The sequence below is a fragment of the Lepidochelys olivacea genome (assembly GCF_965140295.1).
Source record: "Lepidochelys olivacea isolate rLepOli2 genome assembly, chromosome: 19".
Lineage (NCBI taxonomy): Eukaryota > Metazoa > Chordata > Testudines > Cheloniidae > Lepidochelys > Lepidochelys olivacea.
In genome coordinates, this window is record NC_140429.1 from 15,855,212 (window position 1) to 15,880,772 (window position 25,561).

The 25,561-nt window shown below is 49.6% G+C and overlaps 2 protein-coding genes across 5 annotated transcripts in view; one reads left to right on the forward strand and one right to left on the reverse strand.

The window, feature by feature from the left end:
- ZCCHC17 (zinc finger CCHC-type containing 17) overlaps positions 1-1,637 on the forward strand; it is a 37,427-nt gene extending 35,790 nt beyond the window's left edge. For all 4 annotated transcript variants that reach the window (XM_084652317.1, XM_084652314.1, XM_084652316.1 and 1 more), the window contains one exon: positions 230-1,637. In XM_084652317.1, coding sequence (XP_084508443.1) covers positions 230-309 — 80 coding nt within the window. In that variant the 3' untranslated portion in view covers positions 310-1,637. The remainder of the gene's footprint in view (positions 1-229) is intronic.
- A 2,737-nt stretch (positions 1,638-4,374) lies between these two features.
- On the reverse strand, positions 4,375-22,837 carry FABP3 (fatty acid binding protein 3). Its single transcript, XM_084652447.1, has 4 exons — positions 22,672-22,837; positions 20,009-20,181; positions 5,218-5,319; positions 4,375-4,637 (listed from the first exon to the last, which is right to left on the reverse strand). Exons 1-4 carry the CDS (start codon positions 22,808-22,810, stop codon positions 4,584-4,586), a joined length of 468 nt encoding a protein of 155 aa, XP_084508573.1. The 5' UTR covers positions 22,811-22,837; the 3' UTR covers positions 4,375-4,583.
- Positions 22,838-25,561: the final 2,724 nt, after the last annotated feature.

Here is a 25,561-nt window from a genome sequence, read left to right on the forward strand (position 1 = left end):
CCCCCATTATGGTAACCCTAGCCTCAGTTTGCTGATATGGTTTGACATGTCAGAATTATTTAACTGCTGCGTAGCTCGACCAGCAGCCCATCCTGTTCTTCCCAGCACGAGGTGGTATGTTAAGAAATGACTTGACATTCTCGTTCTGAAAAGCAGCTCGCTGCCTTAACCAGTGAGCAGAGGTGAGCACTTTGCAACCGGTGTGGCTTTGTCTCCTTCTCGCCAACAGGAAAAGAAGAAGAAAAAGAAACACAAGAGCAAGAAGTCATCAGAGTCCGACAATTCAGACAGCTCCGACTTGGAGAGTGATGGGGCTCAGCCAGCCAGCAAGAGGGCCAAGCGTTCGGAGAAAGCTAGTAAGCCTCAGAAAAAGAAGAAGAAAAAGAAGCACAAGAAAAAGCACAAAGAATGAGAAGAAGAGGAGCTAGAAAGGGGCACTGGTGTTGTCATCTCCCTGCCTGTCTGCTCTAGCCTTCTAGAGTAAACTATCCGGAGAGAGTAGAGTTAAATCACTACACGCTTCTTTCAGGAATGAAGAGCTTCCTTCTTAAAGCAGCATTCAGTCACTGATGTTAAAGATGTTGACTATGAAATTAATTATCCACTGTAAAGTTACACAGGCTGCCATTCTCCTGCTGAGAGGCCAATGGTTCTGCCTGCCAAAATAGATTAATTATACCCATTCATCAGTGACTCTCCCATCCTGTAAAGCTTCACGTTCCTCTGAGTGAGCTGCCAGGGCTGCAGTGAGTTCCTTTGAAACGGCAAGGAGTGTGCAGGACAGCAGCACCGTATCCAGTGCCTGTCAAAGGGTGACAGCTGTGCCACTCGGGTTTGGTCCCTGCAAAACATTAGAGGGAGCCACTCACACACCCTGTCAGCTGATTGTCTAGTCATGGGCACTGCCTCCCTGCTAATTGTTACAGTTATCACCCCTCCGCATCTCAGTCCTGCTCTATGCACTGTTTTTTATCCATGTTACTATGTGGCTGGGGGTGTGATTTTTGTTTGCCGTAGAGTTATACTGGGGTAGCTCCTAGTGTGAACTCCATTATGCCCTTATCATAGGCGCTGACTGCATGGGTGCTCTGGGGCTGGGGCAGCCAGGGGGAAAAATAATAGTGGGTGCTGAGCATCCACCAGCAGTCCCACAGATCAGCTCCTTCCCCTCCCTCCCAGCGCCTCCCGGCCGCCGCGATCAGCTGTTAAGTGGTGTGTAGGAGGTGCTAGGGGTGAGGGGGTGGAACGGGGCAGGAAGAGGCAGGGTGCGGTGAGGGCAGAGTGGGGGTCCAGCACTCCTGGGGAAATCACAAAGTTGGTGCCTCTGGTCCTTATACTGATACAGCTTAATCCCCTGCCATGCAGGAATGGCTGTACCAGTATAAGGCGTCTTTATAGGAAAGTACATCCAGAGTAGGGGGATTGTATTGCTTTAACTACACTGGGATAATAAAAGCAGAAAAACTTTTGTGTGTAGACAACCCCTCAATCTTGTCCATTCTGTCTGCTAGCAGTGGCAGAGGGTTGGCAACAAATCAGCTAAATTATGTTATGGAGACACTCAAGGTGAACATTAGCTTTGTCAGTATTGCTACCTGTGTAAATTATGAAAAATAAACCTCTGAAATGCTAAATTACATTCTTCTGATGCTGTTTTGATTTTTTTTTGGTTGTATCTACACTCCAGACTCTGCTGGCATACCTATGTCAGTTGGGGGTGATTTTTGTCTGACAGAGCTGTGCCACAGTTATACCAGCAAAACCTCACTTTTACCGCTATAGCTTGTCCCCTGTAGGGGGTGGCCTTACCATTCCAGCAAAAGCTCAGCTTTGTCAGTAGAGCTGTGTTCACACTAGGAGCTCTTTGCTGATCTAGTGTAACACTGTTCCTATACCAGTAAAGTGTTCCTGGGGTAGCTATAGTCGTTTGTCTGGGGCAGCAAAACAAAGGCCTTGTCTAAACACACAAGTTGCAATGGTTTACGGGTGTATTTCAGAGTAGTTGAAACCTGTTTCAAATCCATGTAAGATAAACCTCTGTAGACCACCGTTAAGCTGAACTAAGGGTTGTCCCCATAGGGGGTTTGCATCAGTTTGAAATACCACCTTTAGTTAAAATGCTGCAGCTTTCTCATATAAATCTGCCCCAGACTGGTCAACTGACCTGACCAGGAAAAAAGGTGGCTTTGTACTGTCTTGCTAGTCTGATGTACAGAAACAGAGCAAGTCTGAAAGTCTCTCTTGACAACTGAAGAACTAGAAGGATTCAAGTCAGAAAATATTATGATCATCTAGTCTAGCCTCCTGCATGACGTGGGCCAGAGAATGACATCCCTGACAACAAGGGTGGTTCCTAATTGAGAAGATAAGTGATTCTTACTCTCATTTAAAACTCTGATACACCTATTTAACTCACTAGGGAGAAAATCTCTCGGGGAAAGCCCTGGGTGCACTGAGGAAATTCACTGCAGTGTAAAAGGATATGCCAACTCTAATGTGACTGCACTGAACTGATGCAAAGTAGGGCTTCCATCAATACAGCTAAACCAGTAACGTACTGAAGTAAGCCACATGAGTGGAAACCCTGCAAAACCTTTTGTTTGTACACTGCAGAGTACAATGGGGGCCCTGATCACTGACCAGGCCCCTAGCCACTACTACAAGATAAATTTTAGTGCATTTGCAGCACCAGATTGAATTTCCTCAAGGTAGACAAGGCTTAAGAATTCAGCCCTAGATTGAAAGAGCAGGCTATCGAGAGAGCTCTCATTCCACATGTGTTCTTCAGCGAAGTCAGGGAAGACCAAACATTTCTGCCACTTATAAGGTCTTCAAGCACTGGTGGCGTGGTGTGATATGCTTCACTTGAATTTTCAGTTCAAAATCAGACTCTTTGAAAACTCCCAAAGCATGAATCCTTCGTTATCGAAAACTCATTTCCCAAACCTCAGTGTGACGGATCTAGCTGAGCATCCCTTTCTCCTAACTTTGATTTCCCATCTTCCCCTCTGCTCATATGCGCAGTATCATGCTTACGCTATACAGCAGCATTCTCTGCTGAAGTTGTGGTGTAAGGATTTGGTTATGTGGAATGATGTGTGTGTGTGTGTATATATAAATTATACTCTGAACAACTACTAGTAAAATTGCTGGTGCAAAAATATAACAGCCCGGAGAAAACCAGGCTAGATTGTGACCCGTGCTTTCATGGCAGATACTAATCCATTGCAGGGGGACCACTAACAATGAAATCTTGAAGTGAGTCCTGTGTGGTTGGAGTAAAGAGACATGTTTGAAGGCTGCGTCATTGTGAGGTCTTCATACTAAACTTGGGGGCAGGCTGGAATTGCAATTTCAGCTTGCTTTTCTCTGTAGTAATCGTAGTGGAACACTGTCTTTTTAAACCACCGTGGCACCCTCTTAGCTGCCTGGTTACAAAACAAACGGGAACAGTGCCTGTTATGTCTGCATTTGGATCCAACTTTCCCCAGAGTAGTAGACATCTGTGTTGCCTGAACAGGCTCCTTAAAGGTAAGTCAGCCCTGGGAAAATGTTTTTCTCCTTCCTTAGCTGCAATTCTACCTGGGGCCAAGGCCCCTAGAGGGAGTGTAATGCAAAATGTGAACAAAGACAACTCATGGAGATGGAATGGGGAGGGAACTGGAGAGACTTGTGGAGCTGTATCCAGGTGAGTAGCAGCATCCCTCTGTTTTTCAGGACCCTTGAACCTAGCAGCTAGCATGTGATCCTAAAAGACCCAACTGCTGCTCAGCTTATTGGCAAATTGGAGGGGGACTGAAAGAAGATGGGGGAGGGACTGATCCAAGATTAAACAGTGTTTGATCAATCAATGACTAGAGTGTTGTGGAGTAGGTGTATTGAGGCCTTATGTCTCTGGCCACACTGCGTATCCTCAAAAAGAACAGGAGTTCTTAGAGACTAACAAATTTATTTGAGCTTAAGCTTTATGGGTATCCTGTTGTTTTTCCACTGGCGGGAGCACTAGTAGAGAGGCCAGCAGAGACCACTGATATTTTAAACACCAGGCTGCTTTGACCTGCTCTGAGCAGGGCTACGACTGTAGCTGGCTAGAAAACAGCCTTTCCCTCCCTGGAAAAATCTAGAATTTTTTAAAAGAATATTTGTTCCGCCCTGGCTGCCCAGTGAGCCTGGAAGCGAAGGCTGTATTAAGCTGCTCTGCCTTCCTTGCTAGGGTTTGTTGGTCTCTGCAAGTCCAAAGCCTACAGTATTACCGAAGCAGAACCCACCCCTGGCCCAGAGCAGAGAGTGAGGCCCATAGCTAGAGCTGCTGAAAATTAGTCCTGGTATGGAGATGGCTTGTGAGCCTTTCCCAGAGCAAGCCAGACACCAATCTGTAACAACTTTGGTTTATTATTTTCCGCATGGGGTTTTACAAGATTAAACAAAAACACAGTACCACAGAAAGCAGAGTCACGGGCAGAAGGGGAGGGCTCACCAGCACTGGCTCCATGCTCAAATATTCAGTTGAATACAAATTGGGGGGGAGGGGGAATAGGCAATTCAGTGAGTTCAGCACCGGGTGATCAGCAGAGAGCTGACATCTATGTTGCCTTTTCATACGTGCGAGTGCAGACAATAGTGCCCATGGTGAGAGTCTGGAATCAGAAACAAAACAAGGGAGGTTAGAGGAGGATTTGGGGTCAGTCCCTCGTCAGGAGCTTCACAGCTGACTTTCCCCCCCCCAGGTTCTGTCAGGCATTCACCGCAGGGCACGGCAACTTAAGCTGCATTTCAGGGAATTAACAGATCTTGGGATCTGCCCCCTAGCTTCTCTCTCCGCTTTTAACCTATCCCTGTAGGACAGATATTCAGCCAGCTGTTCTGGTTCTTCTAACCCGTCCAAGGCCTGGTCTACACTTGTTGGACTGGTTTAACTGTGGGTTGAGAGTGTATCTTTATACCGGTACCTCCCTGGTATATGTTGGTATAAATGTACCTTATTACCAGGATAGCTATTTCTCTTTCTGGTAAGGGAATATGCACCTTTATGCTGATGTATCTTCTTCCACACAAGGGGCTTTGTACTGCTTTAACAGGGCTAGTTAAAGCAGTTACAACTTACTGCTGTAGACAGCCTCTAAGCTTATCTGATGCCACCCACTGATTGGCAATATCTTGAGTGAATGGAAAGGCAGGTGCTGTTAGCAGATCCTAGGAATGCTTTTGCCCTCTTACCAGAATTAACTTCCCATCCTCTAGTTCTCGGACTAACGTCGTCTCCTTTCCATCCCATTTCTGCACATGGATAAGTTTTCCTCCATCTAGTGTCACAAGAGACTGCAGGGGAAGAGAGAGATCAAAGCGCATAGCACAGGAGCAGCACAAGTGGTTTAAAACGGGGCAATAAAATAGATCCTGCGTGGGGTAAAGGTTCGGGCACACGCAGCGTCTCTGCTTGCACATCCCCAAGGATTTGCCCTTGAATCCAGGTCAGCAAGACCTTTCATGTCTATCAAAGGGGTGAATGCCTGGGAACTGTGAAACCAAGGAAGGGGTGCAGGCAGAGTGGTGTCATTGCAGAAAGAGCCATCAGAATTAGCTCAGGGCTGGAGGGGGGGATTTTTAGATCTCACTGATGCTTGGTTGTTCACTGCTGCAGCTAGAGTAGGGCAGAGCATTCGCCCAGCCATCCTAGTGGCTGTATTTTGGTGGCTTGTACAAATGAAGTTTCTTGGTAGCTGCAGAGAGAATGGACCCTGCCCTCCCAGCTGCTAGAATTAGTTTACAGGGACAGTCATGGTGGCAAAGAGAGAGATTTTAATCAGGCCCAGAGCTACCGGGGAGCAAAGGGGACATTCTATCTCCCCCTCCCAAAAGATCATCAAAGGGTCCTAAATTGTGAGAGAGGCTAAAATATGAACCAAGTTGTCCAACGAAAAGCCATGAACAGCGGCAGATGGGAGAGTCTTCATCCTCGACATGCATTCTAAATCACAGCAAAATATTGACACCAGAGCTACGTTTTATTTGTAAACTCTTAAAATCCAAGATTTTCCAGGAGTTTCACCAGCCCCTGGACTTCTGGAAGATGGGTTGTTTTTTAAATAGCGATATCCAGGGGCCTCAAAATACCATTCCCCCCCGTAAATCATGGGACCCTAGAACTGACCCTGAGTTTAATGGTGCATCTTGACATGAATTTCCTGGGTAAGTTAATGTCAAAAAAGGGAGGAGGAGGAGGGAGTTTTTCCTACCCTTTGGTCCCACCTGAGGCTGCTCTTGCCTCAACCTTAAATTGAAGGGGCTGATTAATGTCCAGGGGGAATAAACGCTCAGGAGATCTACTGGGAAGATGGGGCGGGGGATGTTGCGGTTGTTATGTGAGAGTTTGGGGGTGGCCACATTGGTTTGGATAAGGAAAGGGTAGCCCAAGCTGCTACAGACCAGAGCAGAAGTTCGGTCGGGTTTGGAAGACTGAAGTGTGTCTGTTCATTGTGGCTGATGAGAACAGGTGTAGTTCTAGTGTCTCTCCCACAGCAAGGAGGGGATTGTCCAAACCTGCTCTCTCCTGGCGTGGCCTTCACTCCAACCTGACAAAGCCCCAAGGCTTCAATTACAAATGCAAACCCTGTCCTGAGACACCTAATCCCAGGGCTTTTCAGCCTTGGTTCCTAGCCCTCCCTCAGGGAGCCACTCTGTCTCTTATAATAGAGTTGGTGCTGCTTGAGTGACCCCCACCCTGCTCTGACTCCCGGGATGAATCAGACAGGCAGCTCTGCACCTGTGTGTGTGTACGTGGGAGGGCAGGTGGATGACTCAGAGGTCCACTGAGGCCAGTGAGCAAAGGTGTCACTATTCTTTACGCTCCGCATCTAGAACAGCGTGCTAATAACGGTCACCCTTTGCTCAGGCCCCAAGGACTGATGGTCCTGGTGATCGCTGTGGCATGGTGTGTGAGTGGCCATGGCTTCATTACCTCTGCTTTCCCCCCACCGCTTGCTTCACCACCTCCTCAGAGCTGCTTGGGCTGTTCAGAGAGGACTGAATCACGAAGGCCTCTTTATTTAATCACTGCCCAGCTGGTTGCTCAGATGAGCCAGTTTTCCCTTGGAAATGAGAGCTGTAGAGGCTGAATTTCATCTCCCCATGAGCTGCTTATTGACAGGGGTGGGGGACTCAGGTCACAGTGTCACAAATGGGTTTCTGAGCAGTGTAATTAAAGCTTGATGGTTCCCTCCACCTGCCCCGGCCTTGGCAAGGCTTTGTTTACACTGCGTCTTGTGTTGACACTGGCCTAACAGCCGGGCCTGGCCATGGCTAAGGTCAGCGTGACAATTCTCTTGTCTAAAGAGCCAGAGAACCCCCGTGCGATCAGGTGCTGTGAGGCCAATCCGGGTCCCTCTCAGGCCAGACAGCCTCCTGCCCTCTGGAGACGGGCTGCATTCCCCAACCCCCCTCCTGCTGCTGTCCCAGTGTGCTCCTTCTGCATGTGTTTGCAATAAAAACTTCCTCTTCCAGGCCCGCAGGGACGGGCTTGGGCTGCAGGACTCAGCTGCTGCTTTCCAGCACCCCAATGCCTAGGGAGTACCCATCTCTGTAGGATGCAGTTACCCCCAGCCACCCTCCTGGAACATTCTGGGAGGCACCTCTAGGGCTCTCTAAACTCCTTGCTGAACCCCCCAGATTGTTCCATGGCTCCCGGCTGCTAATCCTGCTTAAATATGAGACCCCCACCAAGCGCCTTCTCGCTGGTGATCCTGCCTCACTGCTCTCTTCCCTGGTCTGGGCCACCCACCAGCTGCAGGCATGTTCCCACTAGAGCAGGTGGCCTCCTAGCCTTTTGGTGCTCCAGGCACCTGGGGGGATACACAACTTGCCCTCTCTCAAAGTGGGAGCATTGGGCAGAGGGCAGAAGGCTTCATAAAGGCAAGAGAGAGGAATGGTGCAGCAGCTGGGTGGGACAGGGGGGCCTCTGTGTGATGTTTCACAGCACTTTTGGGGGAAGCTTAAACAGATCCTAGGACCTAGAGATGGCAGAGATCTGGCCAGCCCACTCCTGTTCGCAGTGAGAGCAGCATCAGACCCCTGCCATCCCTGTCCAGGAGGTGGGAACCACAGCAGGGTTGTTCCCTGCTGTATATCTGGGAGATCTATGTAGGGTAGCTTTGAGTGTCCCAAGGAACAGGACTTCCCAACCTCCAGGAAACGAGTCCCCAGCCTTGCAGATCTCACCATTAGGGAAATCCCTTCCCCAAATGCCATCTGCTGGCTGCCCCTTGGACTGTCCCACCCAATCCCCATCTCCCATTGGTGCAAACCCTTCCAGACAGCAGCACCCACCCAGAACTGGGGCTTTCATTAATTGCTCTCCTAAGCCCCCTAAACACTTGTCCCTGAATCGATTCCATTCCTAGCCCCCTCTCCCCTTCCGAGCCATGAGCTTCTCACCCCTGCTTAGCAGAGATCCTCTGTCCTAAGAACATAAGAACGGCCATACTGGGTCAGACCAAAGGTCCATCTATCCTGTCTTCTGACAGTGGCCAATGCCAGGTGTCCCAGAAGGAATGAACAGAACAGGTAATCATCAAGTGATCCAGCCCCTGTCACCCATTTCCAGCTTCTGGAAAACAGAGGCTAGGGACTCATTCCTGCCCATCCTGGCTAATAGCCATTGATGGCCCTATCCTCCATGAACTTATCTAGTTCTTTTTTTGAACCCTGTTATAGTTGTGGCCTTCACAACATCCTCTGGCAAGGAGTTCCACAGGTTGACTGTGTGTTGTGTGAAAAAATACTTCCTTTTGTTTGTTTTAAACCTGAGGCCTATTCATTTCATTTGATGACCCTTAGCTCTTGAGTTATGAAAAGGAGTAAATAACACTTCCTTATTCACTTTCTCCACACCAGTCATGATTTTCTAGACCTCTGTCATATCCCCCCCTTAGTCATCTCTTTTCCAAGCTGAAAAATTCCAGTCTTATTAATCTCTCCTCATACGGCAGCCATTCCATACCTCTAATAATTTTTGTTGCCCTTTTCTGAACCTTTTCCAAGTCCAATATATCTTTTTTGAGATGGGGCAACCACATCTACACGCAGTATTCAAGGTGAGGGCGTACCATGGATTTATATAGAGGCAATATGGTATTTTCTATCTTATTATCTTTCCCTTTCTTAATGATTCCCAACATTCTGTTCACTTTTTTGACTGCCGGTGCACATTGAGTGGATGTTTTCAGAGAACTATCCACAATGACTCCAAGATCTCTTTTTTGAGTGGTAACAGCTAATTTAGACCCCATCATTTTATATGTATAGTTGGGATTATATTTTCCAATATGCAATACGTTGCATTTATCAACATTGAATTTAATCTGCCATTTTGTTGCCCAGTCACCCAGTTCTGAGATCCTTTTATAGTTCTTCGCAGTCTGCCTAGGACTTAACTATCTTGAGTAGTTTTGTATCTTCTGCAAATTTTGCCAACTCACTGTTTACCCCTTTTTCCAGATCATTTATGAATATGTTAAATAGGACTGGGCCCAGTACAAACCCCTGGGGGACATCACTATTTACCTCTCTCCATTCTGAAAACTGACCATTTATTCCTACTCTTTGCTTCCTATCTTTAACGAGTTACCAATCCATAAGAGGACTTTCCCTCTTATCCCATCACTGCTTATTTTGCTTAAGAGCCTTTGGTGAGGGACCTTGTCAAAGGCTTTCTGAAAATCTAAATACACTATATCCACTGGATCCCCTTTGTCCACATGATTATTGACCCCCTTTAAGAAGTCTAGTAGATTGGTGAGGCATGATTTCCCTTTACGAAAACCATGTTGACTCTTCTTCAACAAATTAAGTTCATCTATGTGTCTGACAATTTTGTTCTTTACTATAGTTTCAACCAGTTTGCCCAGTACTGAAGTCAGGCTTACCGGCCTATAATTGCCAGGGTCTCCTCTGGAGCCCTTTTTAAAAAGTGGAATCTCAGATGCATGGCTGGAAAGGGTTAAATATCCTTCAAAATAAATAACCCACAGAAGACATGAGGGGAGATAATGTTTGTGTTTTTGTGTATTTACATATGTATGAGTAGGGTCAACAATGTAATCAACAGTCCCTGTCTATGCTGTACTCTGATAATTCAGAGGTCAAAAGAAGATCCTAGCATTTAAATGAATTGTAAACACAGGATATCTCAGTATTCATCTCTCTTTGAAATGTATAGCAAATAATCTGTGAATGGTGGAGGAACAAGCAAATGGCCTTATGTTAATTCGTATAGCTAAGTACCGATGATGGACATCCTTCAAAGTCATCCTAATTGTTCCCCGAGGAACTCTCAACCTGTCAAAGAGGACATGAAATTGTATAAAAGATCCTTGGGTCCTGATTCTGTCATCTCAGATCTGCTTAGGCTTCGTCAGGGGAAGTTTGAGTCACAAGACTGAGGTCCCAGTTATGCTGGTACACCCTGAATATGGTATTTGGACATTGGACTATAACCTATGAACTGAATTCTAAAGGAACTCTTTGCAACTACGAAGCTCACCATCTCTGCTATGAATCTGAACCTCAATGGATTGAATTCATGTCTGTATGTATATTGATCTTTTAACCATACTCTCTCTCTCTCTTTTGTTTTTTAATAAATTTTAGTTTAATTAATAAGAATTGGCTGTAGCGTGTATTGGGTAAGATCTGAAACATTCATTAACCTGGGAGGTGATGTGCCCGATCCTCTGGGATTGGTAGAACATTTTCTTTTATGTGATGAAATAAGATTTACAGAAATTTTCATCATATTTGACATAGGTACCTGGATGGAGGCCTGAGGCTGGATCATTTTAAGGGAACTGTGTTGTTTGGACTTCTGAGTAACCAGTACGGTAATAAAGAAGCTGTTTTATGCTGTCTTGGTGAATCTAAATATTGGAGTATCTGCTAGCTTTTGGGGTTTGGCTGCTCCATTCTTTGCAGTTCACTCTAATTGAGTGACTGTAGCTGGCTCCACACTAGGACCCCAGTCACAGCATCGCATGAGCTCTCCTCCAGTCATTTGGTACAGAAGCTGATTTAAATGATAGGTTACAGACAACAGTTAGTAGTCCTGCAATTTTACATCAGAACTCTTAGGTGAATACATCGGATCCTGGTGACTTATTACTATTTAGTTTATCTATTTGTTCCAAAACCTCCTCTAATGACACCTCAATCTGGGACAGTTCCTCAGATTTGTCACCTAAAAAGAATAGCTCAGGTTTTGGAATCTCCCTCACATCCTCAACTGTGAAGACTGATGCAAAGAATTAATTTAGTTTCTCCACAATGGCCTTATCGTCCTTGAGTGCTCCTTTGGCATTTCAATCCTCTAGGGGCCCCACTGGCTGTTTAGCAGGCTTCCTGCTTCTCATATACTTAAAAATTTTTTGCTATTACTTTTTGAGTCTTTGGCTAGCAGTTCTTCAAATTCTTTTTTGGCCTTCCTAATTATATTTTTATACTTCATTTGCCAGAGTTTATGCTGCTTTCTATTTTCCTCATTAGGATTTAACTTCCACTTTTTAAAGGATGCTTTTTTGCCTCTCACTGCTTCTTTTACTTTGTTGTTTAGCCACGGTGGCTCTTTTTTGGTTCTCTTACTTTGTTTTTTAAATTGGGGTATTCATTTAAGTTGAGCTTCTATTACGGTGTCTTTAAAAAGTTTCCATGCAGCTTGCAGGGATTTTACTTTTGGTGCTGAACCTTTTAATTTCTGTTTAACTAACCTCCTCATTTTTGTGTAGTTCCCCTTTCTGAAATTAAATGCTACAGTGTTGGGCCATTTTCCCCACCACAGGGTTTTAAATTTAATTATATTATGGTCACTATTATCTAGCGGTCCAGCTATATTCACCTCTTGGACCAGATCCTGTTCTCCCTTTAGGACTAAATCAACAATTGCCTCTCCTCTTGTGGGTTCCAGGACTAGCTGCTCCAAGAAGCCGTCATTTAAGGTGTCAAGAAACTTTATCTCTGCATCCTGTCCTGAGGTGATATGGACCCAGTCAATACGGGGATAGTTAAAATCCCCCATTATTATTGAGTTTTTTATTCTAATCTCCCTGAGCATTTCACAGTCACTATCACCATCCTGGTCAGGTGGTCTGTAACATATCTCTACTGCTATATTCTTATTATTCAAGCATGGAATTACTATCCTTAGCGATTCTGTGCTACAGTTTGGTTCATTTAAGATTTTTACTTCATTTGATTCTGCACTTTCTTTCACATATAGTGCCACACCCCCACCACCATGACCTGTTCTGTCGTTCTGATATATTTTGTACCCTGGTATTACTGTGTCCCATTGATTATCTTCATTCCACCAAGTTTCTGTGATGCCTATTATATCAATATCCTCATTTAATACGAGGCCCTCTAGTTCACCCATCTTATTATTTAGACTTCTAGCATTGATATATAAGTACTTTAAAAAATTGTCACTTTTTAGCTGCCTGCCATTGCATGATGTAATTGAATGTCGTTTGACTGTTTCTCATCAGATCCTACCTGTATTTTATCATGTTTCATCCTCTCCTCCTTATTAGGACATAGGGAATCTCCATTTATAGATCCTCCTCTAAGGGATGTCCAAATCACATGTTCTTCCGCACCTGTCGGCTTTCCCCCAGCCCTTAATTTAAAAACTGCTCTATGACCTTTTTAATTTTAAGCACCAGCAATTGGGTTCCACTTTGGTTTAGGTGGAGCCCATCCCTCCTGCATAAGCTCTCCCTATCCCAAAAGTTTCCCCAGTTCCTAATAAGCCTCCTCCCTACACCATCGTCTCATCCACGCATTGAGACTCTGTCGTGCTGCCTGTCTAACTGGCCCTGCACCTGGAACTGGAAGCATTTCAGAGAACGCTACCATGGAGGTCCTGGACTTCAATCTCTTACCTTGCAGCCTAAATTTGGCCTCCAGGACTTCTCTCCTATCCTTCCCTATGTCATTGGTACCGACATATACCACGACCACCAGCTCCTCTCCAGCACTACACATAAGCCTATCTAGATGTCTCGAGAGATTTGCAACCTTTGCATCAGGCAGGCAAGTCACCATGCGGTTCTGGTCATTGCAAACCCAGCAATCTATGTTTCTAATGATCGAATCACTCATTACTAATGCCTGTCTCTTCTTAATAGCTGCAGTTCCCTCCCCCAGAGAGGTATCCTCAGTGCAAGAGGATACCACAACATCATCTGGAAGGAGGGTTCCAACTATAGGATTCGCAAAAAGAAAAGGAGTACTTGTGGCACCTTAGAGACTAACCAATTTATTTGAGCATAAGCTTTCGAGAGCTACAGTTCACTTCACTTCACTTCACTTCAGTGCCACAAGTACTCCTTTTCTTTTTGCGAATACAGACTAACACGGCTGCTACTCTGAAACCTGTAACTATGGGATTGTTTCCCTGTGCTCCAATAGGATGTTTTCCTTCCCTGAGATTTTCATCCTCCTCAACAGCACAGAGGCTGTCAGATTGGGTGTGGAATAATCAACACCTTCTGCAACACGTAACTTTTTCTGAGAGGTCTCCCACTCCACTACTGAACGTAAACCTGCTTAGCTTACAGGGTCTGAAAATATCAGGTGGTATGGTTACAAAAGCCAGGCACTTCTGAATTCAGTAGGAATTTTGGATATGCGCAGGACACAGGATTGGTTCCTGCATGGTTACAGAACTGCAGTAAAGTGGAACAATTTTCAGTTTGTGGGATTAGAGGATATCTGGATCCGTATTGTAAGACTGACCCACATAATGAGGAAAAGTTGAGGTGCCTTTGCTGTCTGTTGCAATCTTAGTTTCTGTGGAGAACTTGTCATCTTCTTTTTATGTTTTTACAGGAAACAAAACTTAAAAAAAGGGTAATGGCTACTGAAAATAGAATTCTGGTCCTCGTTAGCATTGGGAAGATGCCAACATTTGTTGTTCAATTTTATCCTACTTTTTCTACAGAAAATTACAGTGGATCAGTATTTGACATGGGAGAAATGAAGTAACAGAGAGTGGCCCAGATTGAACTTGAGCACTTCTGAACTTTGAGGGTGTAAATCTGGAAGGCAGGTGCTAGATTCCCTTTCTGAATGTTAGATAAGTCTGGAAAGGAAAAGCCAATTTCTGCTTCCATGGCTCAGAAGTGGAAACTGAGTCACATACTCCTGCAGGCCTGGTATCTAAAGCTGCCCAGGTCCTCTAGTAGAGCCTTCCCTTCCTTACTTATCATTTTAACTTCTCCTGGCAGGGTCCACAGACCCTGATTTATTGACCCTTGCTAGGCTTCAGATAGAGGCACATTGTCCATTCATTCCACGCAATTCAGGGACTGCCAGCCGAGGCCACTAGCATCCCTAATCCAATCTGGGGCAGTCTTTTACTCCTTGTGCCTATATGTTCCCCATTCACAGCACCACCCCTTTCTAGCAGCCAGCTCCCCATCCACAGCAAGCTCCGTATATGGGGTCTCAACAGCCCTGGCAGCTTCCCCTCCCTTTCTGGTTGACAGCAGCCAAGGGAATGCTGGGAGATGTAGTTCCTTTCCTGCTCCAGGCCCAGCTTTCCAGGCAGGGAGCTGGTCAAAGAACTACACCCCCACACCATGTACCTTGGGCTCTCAGCTGCCAGGCTGGATCCCTGCAGGCAGAGGGTGACAGCTGGTCTGGAATGTTGTTGCCTGTCTCTGGTCATGGCAGGGGGGATACAATGTATCAGGGCCCTGACACAGTGTATCATACCCCCGGGGGGGAGGGCAGGGCTGGCCGTCTGCTCCCCGCAGGGGCTAGCCAAGCCTGCGGGGTGGGGGGTAAGGTGTTCTCTGGGGCTGGAGGCTGGGTGCCGCAGTAACTAGTGTGCTGCTGCACGCACTGAGAGAGGAGGAAGCGAGCATTATGGGCCCTTCTGGGTGTGGGCCCAGCCCCATGCAGCCACTGGCGCCATGGGAAACCAGTACCGGGTGGGACCATTCTACTGTGTCCCAGAAAGTCTCATCTGTGAACCTCTCTGTCTCCCTCAGCTCCTCCAGCTCAGCCACCCTGGCCTCCAAAGCCCGTACACGGTCTCTGAGGGCCAGGAGCTCCTGGCTGCGAATGCACGCATACGTCCCCTGCCCATAGGGCAGGTAATCAGACATGCGGCACTGAGTAAAATAAACTGGGTAGACCCCACACTGGTGCTGGACTTCAGCCTGCATTCTCCTTTTACTCCTGCAGCTGGTTCCTTTGTTATTTTGTTTTTAATCAGGGGATGTGTTTTAACTTAAGTTTAAAGAAATTTAAGGAATGTTACATGTATCCCCCAAACTCCCTCACGAAGCTCCCCTGCTAGCCGCTCCAGGTCGCTTAGAAGCGGGCTCTGTAAAGCCCTGGTCTTCCTGAGTAGCCCCGCCCCCTGGTTAGAGGTTGGCGGGTGCTCTCCCCAAACTGCACAGCTTTGGGCTGGCAGGGCTCAGCGGGGTGACCTGCGGCTGTATGCGGTGCCGAGATCGGTGCAGCTCTGCAGCAGCTGCCTCGGGCTGGAGGCTACTGTGCTGCCATCCTGCTCTTCCTGCTATTCTGTACCCTTTGGCCAGCTGCCCAGGGGCACCTGAAGGGCACATGCTCAGCGTACAAAGAAGAATCCTCAGCACTTCATGCCTGCTTGCTCCCTATGGGAAGCCCAGGTGGGATTAATGTAGATTCCATCAGACCTAGTCACCCTGTATGTTTTTCTCAAGCTTTCCAGTGCCATCACGAGATCCCCTGGGCAGCCTGAGCTAAGAGAGAGTCGACCCCCCACCCCACCCACACACACACAGTAGAATCAGCTGAACATTTTGGCTAGTGAATATAGGCCCAGGATCTTACAGAGCCTCATAGCAATGTACATTCCTGTTCTTTCACTGTAAGTTACAACCTCCTGTGACAGGGAGTCAGGCATGGCCGTGTGCTTCTATGGACAGGACCTGAATTTACTCTCCACTCTGCCAGTGACCCTCAATGCCTCCTACTGTCACATCCCTGCTCTGTGCCTCTGTTTCCCCATCTGCAAAAAGGAGGTGGGGGAGAGATGATTCTTGCCCAGCTTTGTGAAGTGGTAAAAAGCCTCTTATGTAAAGTGCTAGGTATCTTTAGCCATTTATATAGATTTTCCAGCTTGTACCATACATTATAGGACTCTCTCAAACACTCCCCTTAAAAATCCCATGCTGCACTAAGCACTGTCCCTGCAAGGTCACAGCCTCGGGGTGGGGGACCCACTGTGACTCAGTGGCATAGCGAGGACAGGAAAACTGGGTGGGCCCCAGCCTTCGGGCGGGCGGGCAATGATGGGATGTGGGAGGGAGGGGGCCAGAAAGGAGGGGGACCCGCCTCCCTGCAGCCCCTCCAACTGGCCCTTACCGCTCAGCAGCAGGCACCCAAAGATGAGGCTGCCCAGGGCACACAGGCTGGGGTGTGGCCATGGAGCAGAAGGGGCCCCACCAGGGCTCAAGCTTTGCCCACCCCTCCCAACCCCGGCTCGGTGTCTGTCTGTGTCTCACTCCTGTCGGCACCACACACTTCTCCCAGTCTCCAGCCCCAGTGCTAGCCCCACCCAGACCCACCCTTACGACTCGCCCCCTCCCAGGTGTGGGGGTGCCTCTGAGGATGGGTGTGGGCGGGGCAAGCGCTGGGGCCAGAAACGGGGCAGCTGCACTCGGCACCAGCAGGACAGGGACATGGCTAGCGGGACGGACACCGAGCTGGGGGCAGGAGTCCCAGCCTGTGGGTTCGGGTGGCTCCAGCCCCAATTTGGGTGGGCCGGGAGGCTAAGTGGGTGGGCCACAGCCCACTCAGGCCCACCCGTGGCTACACCCCTGCTGTGAATATGACAGAGCCAACACGGGCGTGTGACCGATTGTCCCGCTTAGCTTTGCCATTCGGACTCTGGGCAGGTCTTGGTGTTTGGCTGGGTGGCAGGTGTGAGCAAAAGGGCAGTCCTGGTGCGGGCGTGGTGGAGGCGCTATGCAGGGATGGACAGCAAGCACCAGGCGGCGCCAGGGGAGACTGTTCAGAAATAGCATGTGCTACGTCCCTCAGTAGGGCTCAGCATGATTGTCCTGGGCCTGGCCACGTTCTCTTTGGGGGGCTGGAACAATTTCTGTAGTTGGAGGGCTGAGAGCCATTGAACCAAACTGTAAACCCTGTATAGGATGGAAACCACATCAAGCCAGGGGGTGCTGCAGCCCCTCCAGCACCCCGAGTTCCAGCACCCATGGGGGCTGGCCCCATTCCTTGCTGTCTTCCTTCCTTCAGCACTACAGGAAGCATCAGTGCAGTTGTCTGGGTCTCCCCAGGCCTCCATCCCAGCACTCTCATGGGGGGGAGCCCCATCTCACTCTAAGAAATTAAGCAAGGTTGGTTATATGTACAGAGGCTGAAATTCACCCCTGCATCAAGGGCCAGCCTGAGGCCTGTACCCCAAGAGAATGGCTGCATCACTCCAGCAGGGGGCAGACTTTGTATATGGACCTGCCCCCCGACATACGCACACGCACCCATCCAGCGCATGCCCGGATCCTTTTAGATACTAAATAACACTGACGAGAGATAAATCAGTTTAACAACATGCAGAAGCCCCAGCGTGCTGGGCATGTCAGCAGTTTAGCAAGCCCCAAGGCAGGATGGAGTTTATTTTTATAACAACCTTTTATAACAATCAACAACCTTGATGATATCCCCATCGTTAATGAAAGGGCACAAACTGCCATGTTTGAGGTCTTTGAAGTGTATTTAATGCCTATGCCAGCTTACTGTCCGTGCAGCCAGATCTCACTTTGCTCCAGGGAGGGGAGTGTTCTTTGCTAACAGTAACCTGAAAACAGGGAAATCCAGGGTGTGCTCCCTTTTGGGGGGACTCTGATGGATAGAGACGCTAGAAAAGGCAGGTTTCCTCCCCCTCAAAAAGGGTTTTTCCTGGTTGTGGGTTCCCTCCCCCAGGGGTATCCCAACTTGCCATCCCTGTTTCTTTGGAGGACTCCTGGAAGAGGAGAGATCTGGTGTGAGGTAATTCGGCATAGAGGGGTGGGAGTGTTTGAATCTTTCCCAAAGAGAGGTTCTCGCTTCACTGTTTACCAGGCGTTGGAATTAAGGAGGGGTTACCAAAACCAGCATTTTTAAACATCCCATCCAAAGCGCTAGTTGATCATGCTCCATTCTTCAGACCTGTGGTGGCAGAACCCTACCAATTCTCCAGTCACGGATGGAAAACAGGGGCTGCAAACCTACATTTCTAATGTAAAAAAATAAAAATGCAACAAATGTTTTTGGAAAGCCCCTTCCAGGCATTCCTGGTAGGGCACAAAGAAGCAAAAAGGGGGATGCAAACCTCTGTTCTTTTACCCTGGGGAAAGTGAGGGCTGGGTGTATTTATTGTGCACAACTTGCCTTCACATTACAAGCTTCCAGTGCATCTGGCAGCCAGGCGTGGATAACTTCCCCTTGATTTTATCTCGCAAAAGAACCTGATTTTGCAACATTGAACTCCTGCAGCAGCTCTTCTGCAGCGTGTCAAGAGCAAAGGACTTGAGAGAGGGGCCCCAAGCTCAGAGTCCCAGGAGACGGCAGGGCTTTTCAGACGGGTATGGGAGAGGACAGGACCTAAGCCCAGCAGCCAGGCTTCACTTAAACTCAGTAGGGAATAGAACAGCCCACAGTCACCGGGGTGGTGTTTGCAGGAGGTGGGGCGATGACCCTGCAGCAGACCGAGGGTTACCCACACCAAACTCTTGGGTGCTTTCTGGTTGCTCTGCCAAGCAGGGCTGTTCACTCTGGACTCTCTGGTGAGGCAGTGTCCAGGGAAGCTGGGACTCTAGGACAGGTAGGGAGACGCCCCCTGCTCAGGTTGGTGTGGAGTTTTACCAAAGGACTCCCAAGAGTGCCCTGTGGCTCAGCAGTGGGGCCCTGGCAGCCTCGCAGCCTGCTTCATACAGCAGCTGCAGGAAAGGTGCCTATCTGAATGCTCACCTTGGTCAATGGACTGGAGGGAATTAATACAGCCTCGGCTGCTGTCCCTTCTCTGATCCTCGGGGCACGTGGAGGTTCCTCAGCCACCTGTTGCTGTCCAGAGTTGAAACTTCTACTCTGCCCTCCCTCTCTCTGATTCAAAAGCCCTTCTGATTTGCACTGGCTGTTTATGGCTATGAGCCGTTGTCTCCACACCCCCCGGAACAAGGGGCCATGGGCACAAAGCTCAGATACAAATCTCCTGGTTGAAAGGACAGTTATTACAAAATACTGTGTCACTTTCCCTTGAGACATGTCCCCTGAGCTGGAGAGCTTTCAGGCTCAATGAGACGGGACAGGCAAACCCGAGGCAAGGCAGAGAGGGAGGGATTGTAGGTGAGAAGGAATGGGTTGAAGAGGCAGACTGAAGGGTGTAGGTGCTAAGGTACCACATATCTAGATTGCAGAGAGGGCCAGGGGGCCAAGGACCCCGGGCCTTGGCCCATTGTAGAGATCAGGCCAACTGCAAAGTTGGATCTAGATTGGTGTCTAGATTCTAAATATACCTGAGAGTTTGGGGATGTTTGGCTCAGGCCAATCTCTAGTAATATCTATTAGACCTTGACCATTTGGAAACCCATGTCCTTGATTCACAGCCCTGCATTACATTTGCTATGCTGGTGGCAGGACACAGATCTGAACTAGGGCTTGTCTACGTGGGGACACTCAGAAAAATTAATCTGAATTAGTTTGGTGGTTTAGTTAACTGCATTAACTCTGAATAAGAGTGCTCCTACAGGGGATTAAAGTTACCTTAATTCACTTCCAAAGTGAATGCTGAATAAGAGCATGCACACTGGGATTTAATGTGTTTTCACTAATTCACACCTTTAATTCAGATTCATTTTCCTGAGTAGCCTCATGTAAACTAGCCCTTGGCTATCTAGCAGAATCCCCATCTGGTGGCTAGGGCTGCCCTGTGTGTGTCCTGTTTGTTCTCCATGCCAACTGTTCCTCCTACCTTGACATGTCTGTCATCTGCAGTTGTCTCATCGAACTCCTCCCCCAGTTTGAAGCTGATCTCTGTGTTCTTGAAGGTGCTCTGGGTCTTCAAGGTGACCTTGTCACCCTCCAGCTTGATGATGGTGGTGGGCCAGATCAGGTTTGCAATCTGTCTCGTGCCAAAGCCCACGCCTGTGGGACAAACAAGACCAGACAGCACTGAGTGGGAGCTGCAGGCGGTGGGCTCAGGGCCCGCTCACAGGGCAGTGGGCTCAAGGCCTACCTGCGGGGGAGCAGGCAGAACAGAGCCTCAGCTGGTGTGAACGAACTCCAATAGAGCCGTGTCATTTGACACCACCCTTCTGCTTTGGACTGCCCTGCCTTGGTTCCTCCTCGGGCAATGCAGCTCCAAACAGGGCTGTCACGGCTGCCGCCACATGGCCTCTCCCTCCAGCACTTCACTGCCCAGCTCAGCCTTGCTGCCTCTCCCCACAGCTCCCGACGAGAGATCACCGACCAGCGGGAGCCCACAGGACACAATCAGTTCTATGATTCTGGGAGCCGAGTTCGAGGGAGCAGCCATTTTACACAGCAGGCCCCACAATCTGCTAGAATCATAGAATATCAGGGTTGGAAGGGACCCCAGAAGGTCATCTAGTCCAACCCCCTGCTCGAAGCAGGACCAATTCCCAGTTAAATCATCCCAGCCAGGGCTTTGTCAAGCCTGACCTTAAAAACCTCTAAGGAAGGAGATTCTACCACCTCCCTAGGTAACGCATTCCAGTGTTTCACCACCCTCTTAGTGAAAAAGTTTTTCCTAATATCCAATCTAAACCTCCCCCACTGCAACTTGAGACCATTACTCCTCGTTCTGTCATCTGCTACCATTGAGAACAGTCTAGAGCCATCCTCTTTGGAACCCCCTTTCAGGTAGTTGAAAGCAGCTATCAAATCCCCCCTCATTCTTCTCTTCTGCAGGCTAAACAATCCCAGCTCCCTCAGCCTCTCCTCATAACTCATGTGTTCCAGTCCCCTAATAATTTTTGTTGCCCTTCGCTGGACTCTCTCCAATTTATCCACATCCTTCTTGTAGTGTGGGGCCCAAAACTGGACACAGTACTCCAGATGAGGCCTCACCAATGTCGAATAGAGGGGAACGATCACGTCCCTCGATCTGCTCGCTATGCCCTTACTTATATGCCCCTACTTATACTTATAATTATGCTAGGGAGAAGGCTGGAGCAGCCACTCGCCATCTTTGACAGATCCCCTCCCTCAGGGTAGCTCAGGCAGGCTGGCCAGGGCATGGGTCCCCTGAGGAGTCAGGCAGCCCCTCTTGGATGCTTTGTTGATGCTAGAGGTTGCACTGCTCTGGAGCAGTGTCTGCCCCATGCTCCAACAGTCACTCACGTGCAAAGCAGAGCACCTCCCAGCCCAGGTGAGTTGGAGGTGGCTGGGGTGTCCAGTGTGGCACTGGGCAGGTCAAACCCTTTCCTCCGATGCCACAAGGAGGAGACCTGGGTTCCAATCCTGCCCTCAATTCCACCCCAGCAGCTTCACTGTGATGGTGCTGGACCAGGGTCCCCCTACCCCCTGCTTGCTGCTGGGCCCAGCTCACTTGTCTGAACCTTGCCAACACCCAGCGATGAATTCACATCCATCTGCAAACGCTGCCTGGCACGGAGCAGTCGGCGCATGGCAGAGAGGAGAGGCACCGAGTGAAGCCAAGCTCCCGCTGCCAGCACATGGCAAGGCAAAGGGTAGGAAGAATCTTACATCAAACACAAAGGGCCTCTAACACCGCCCCTCCCCGCTCCTGCAGAGAGGGTTGCATGGGTGCAGCTGATGCCTGCGAGCTCCCTGATGCTGGCAGCAAGTCTCTGTGGCCGAGAGTGATGAGCCTGGCCAGTTGCCACGCCTCACTTGCCCAACTGGGGGCTGACGCTGCAAAACCCAGGCTTCCCCTTTTGTGTCTGATTGTAGATATATCAGTACCGGGCTTGGCTTGGATCCGTTACACTGACCTTGCTCGCCAGCTCTTGCAGTTAGACACCCCCTCCCCCGCCCCCCAGCTGTCAGTCGTGCAGAACACCCTCCTGCCAGGCCAAGCTGCTCCCGGAGACATCAGGTGACAGAGCAATTAATCCTGCCACTTCCATGCCCCCCATGAAGGTCGGAAAGGGGCACGCGTGAGTGTGCGAGCGCGCATTTTAACTACAGCGCAGCAGCCCGTTTGCCTTTGATTTTAGGTTTAAAACCTGCTATTTTTAAAAAAGGAAAGACCGACCATTCTGGCCACTGCTTGCCAATACCACGTGTCCCGTATTTTCCATTTCCAAAGCATTGCTCCGGACAGGAACGTTTGCCCCAGCCCTACGTGTGCTGGAAATTCAGTGTCAAATGGACAGAGAAAACAGCCACCCTTGTTTAAAATGTTACCCGCAGTACGAGGCCACTCCCGGCCCGGGATGCGCGGCGACACCTGCCTGCGCACAGTGCGCGGAATTTAGCGCCGCGACGGGAATGCGCCAATCCCGGGGTTTCACTCTCTGTTCTTTGCCTTTTCTCCTGGCCAGCCTGTGTCTCCGGGGCAAAGAATAAGCCCCTCGCCATCGCTGCCCCTTGGGAACAAAGGCTCGTCCCCCGCACCCCCCAGTTCCCAGCCCCCTTCCACGCGCTCACCAATCGCTTTCATGTAGTCATCGAAATGACAGCTGCTCATCAGCTTCCAGGTGCCGGCGAAAGCCTCAGCCATGGCGAGCCCTGCAAGCCGCGGCTGGGCGCTGAGAGGAGGCGAGCCTGCTCTCCGACCTGCCCGCATGCTGCCTCTTTAAATAGCTCTTCTGATCACGTGCTGGGAGAGGGAGCGAGCGGCGCACTGGCTCCCCAGCCCGCCGGAGAAGCCGACAGCCCGGGCCCGCTCGCTGGGGGGCAGGGGGCAGCGCTCCGGGAGCGCGCGGACTGCGCGGGGAGCGCTCCAGCTCTGCGCGCTTTGCGCTCTTCTTGCAAGCAAGTCACCGGCATCCTCCCCCATCTCCCGGGCCCGCCGCTCCCCACTGCTCGGATGAGATCCCAGCCTGTGCAGTGCAATCTCGGGCATGAATTGACCTCTGCAGAGTGACACCCCAGTGTGCAGATGCGGGTCAGGAATCAGACCTTGGCTTTCCTCCTAGTATCTTCGGGGGGAGGGGGGGGTCAGTAGTTTATGCAGCCCTAAGGTTTGGCAGCGACATACGAATGATTATTTGTGTTTTAGCTGTGCTCAGGTGGTGCCCAGCGGAGATCAGGGTCCTGCTGTTGTAGGGCGGGGTGTGGACACGCAAGGAGAGCCACCCCCTGCCCCGAGGAGCTCACAGTTCAAGAGACAAGACATGAAGGAAAAGCTAGTATAATTATGCCCATGTTACAGATGGGAAAGCGAGACTCAGGCAGGGGAAGTGTCTTGCCCTAGATCACATAATGAATGGCAGAGCTCAGAGCAGAATTCTGATCCTGATTTCCACCTGACCAACCCCACTGCCCCTCTGAAGCAGGGCAGTTGCTCAGTCCCTAGTGGTATTTGGCGGACAGTCCCCAAGGGCACTATAAGGTGGGTAGAAAGCTGGCTAGATTGTCGGGCTCAACGGGTAGTGATCAATGGCTCCATGTCTAGTTGGCAGCTGGTATCAAGTGGAGTGCCCCAAGGGTCGGTCCTGGGGCCGGTTTTGTTCAATATCTTCATAAATGATCTGGAGGATGGTGTGGATTGCACTCTCAGCAAATTTGCGGATGATACTAAACTGGGAGGAGTGGTAGATACGCTGGAGGGGAGGGATAGGATACAGAAGGACCTAGACAAATTGGAGGATTGGGCCAAAAGAAATCTGATGAGGTTCAATAAGGATAAGTGCAGGGTCCTGCACTTAGGATGGAAGAATCCTATGCCCCGCTACAGACTAGGGACAGAATGGCTAGGCAGCAGTTCTGCGGAAAAGGACCTAGGGGTGACAGTGGACGAGAAGCTGGATATGAGTCAGCAGTGTGCCCTTGTTGCCAAGAAGGCCAATGGCATTTTGGGATGTATAAGTAGGGGCATAGCGAGCAGATCGAGGGACGTGATCGTTCTCCTCTATTCGACATTGGTGAGGCCTCATCTGGAGTACTGTGTCCAGTTTTGGGCCCCACACTTCAAGAAGGATGTGGATAAATTGGAGAGAGTCCAGCGAAGGGCAACAAAAATGATTAGGGGTCTGGAACACGAGTTATGAGGAGAGGCTGAGGGAGCTGGGATTGTTTAGTCTGCAGAAGAGAAGAATGAGGGGGGATTTGATAGCTGCTTTCAACTACCTGAAAGGGGGTTCCAAAGAGGATGGCTCTAGACTGTTCTCAATGGTAGCAGATGACAGAACGAGGAGTAATGGTCTCAAGTTGCAGTGGGGGAGGTTTAGATTGGATATTAGGAAAAACTTTTTCACTAAGAGGGTGGTGAAACACTGGAATGCGTTACCTAGGGAGTTGGTGGAATCTCCTTCCTTAGAGGTTTTTAAGGTCAGGCTTGACAAAGCCCTGGCTGGGATGATTTAACTGGGAATTGGTCCTGCTTTGAGCAGGGGGTTGGACTAGATGACCTTCTGGGGTCCCTTCCAACCCTGATATTCTATGATTCTATGATTCTAAGAGTCAGGGGAGTTCCCACTCTCTCCTGTCAGACCTCAGGGCACATGGTATAAATCCACTTCTTCCCGCTTCTCTCGCTGGGCTAAGCCCTGCCCCTGCTCACACCCACCTTCTTAGCTCAGGGGCTGGAGAAGGCATGGTCTCGCTTTTTATTTGTAACATGGTTTTGTCCATCTCTGGTGCCATTCACCCAAGGCATCAGTGCCATCGATCAGCACTCACCGGTGCAGCCGCGCACCCCAGGGGCAAGATGAGTAGGGGTCATGGTGTGGGGCTGGCCGCCTCTCCGAGTGCAGGCATCAGGCCTCATCTTGGTTTCCTGGGGGCTGGCATCCTCCGATTGTCCCGCTCTCGGAGCGGGTGCTGGGCTCTAGTCCCCCGCACACAGGATGCAGCAGGTCGGGAGTTTGTGGCCCGTGTGGGGGCAGTGACCCCCGACAGCTTCATCTGAACAGGAGCCTAGCAGGAGAAGAGGCGTTTAAACCACCCAATGGCCAGCAGGCCTGTCTGCTTTGCCTGGGGTCTGACATCCCAAAGTGGAGACCTGGACAGGCTCAGCTGCCTCAGGGCACCCTTAAACTCAGGGGACGAGGGTCAGTTTCTGCCCCTCATTGTGAAAGTGTCTAACCCCCCATGAGGCTTTTGATCCCCCCACCCCCGGGACTTTCCCCTCCTGGTGAATCTAGCCCAGCAGGGGCATGGAGCCCAGTGTTCAGAGGGAACTGATCTGCATTGGCATGTCTGGGGAGAAGGGCAACCAGGATTCGCCTCCCCTGCATGGGTGCATTTTCTGCTCGTCAATTAACTCAGGCTATAAGTCCACTAAACAGCACTGCAGCCTGGTCATCCGTTCTAGGCAGCTCCAAAGCCAGCACTGTAGAGTTATTCTCACTCTGTAGATAGGTAAAGTGAGGCA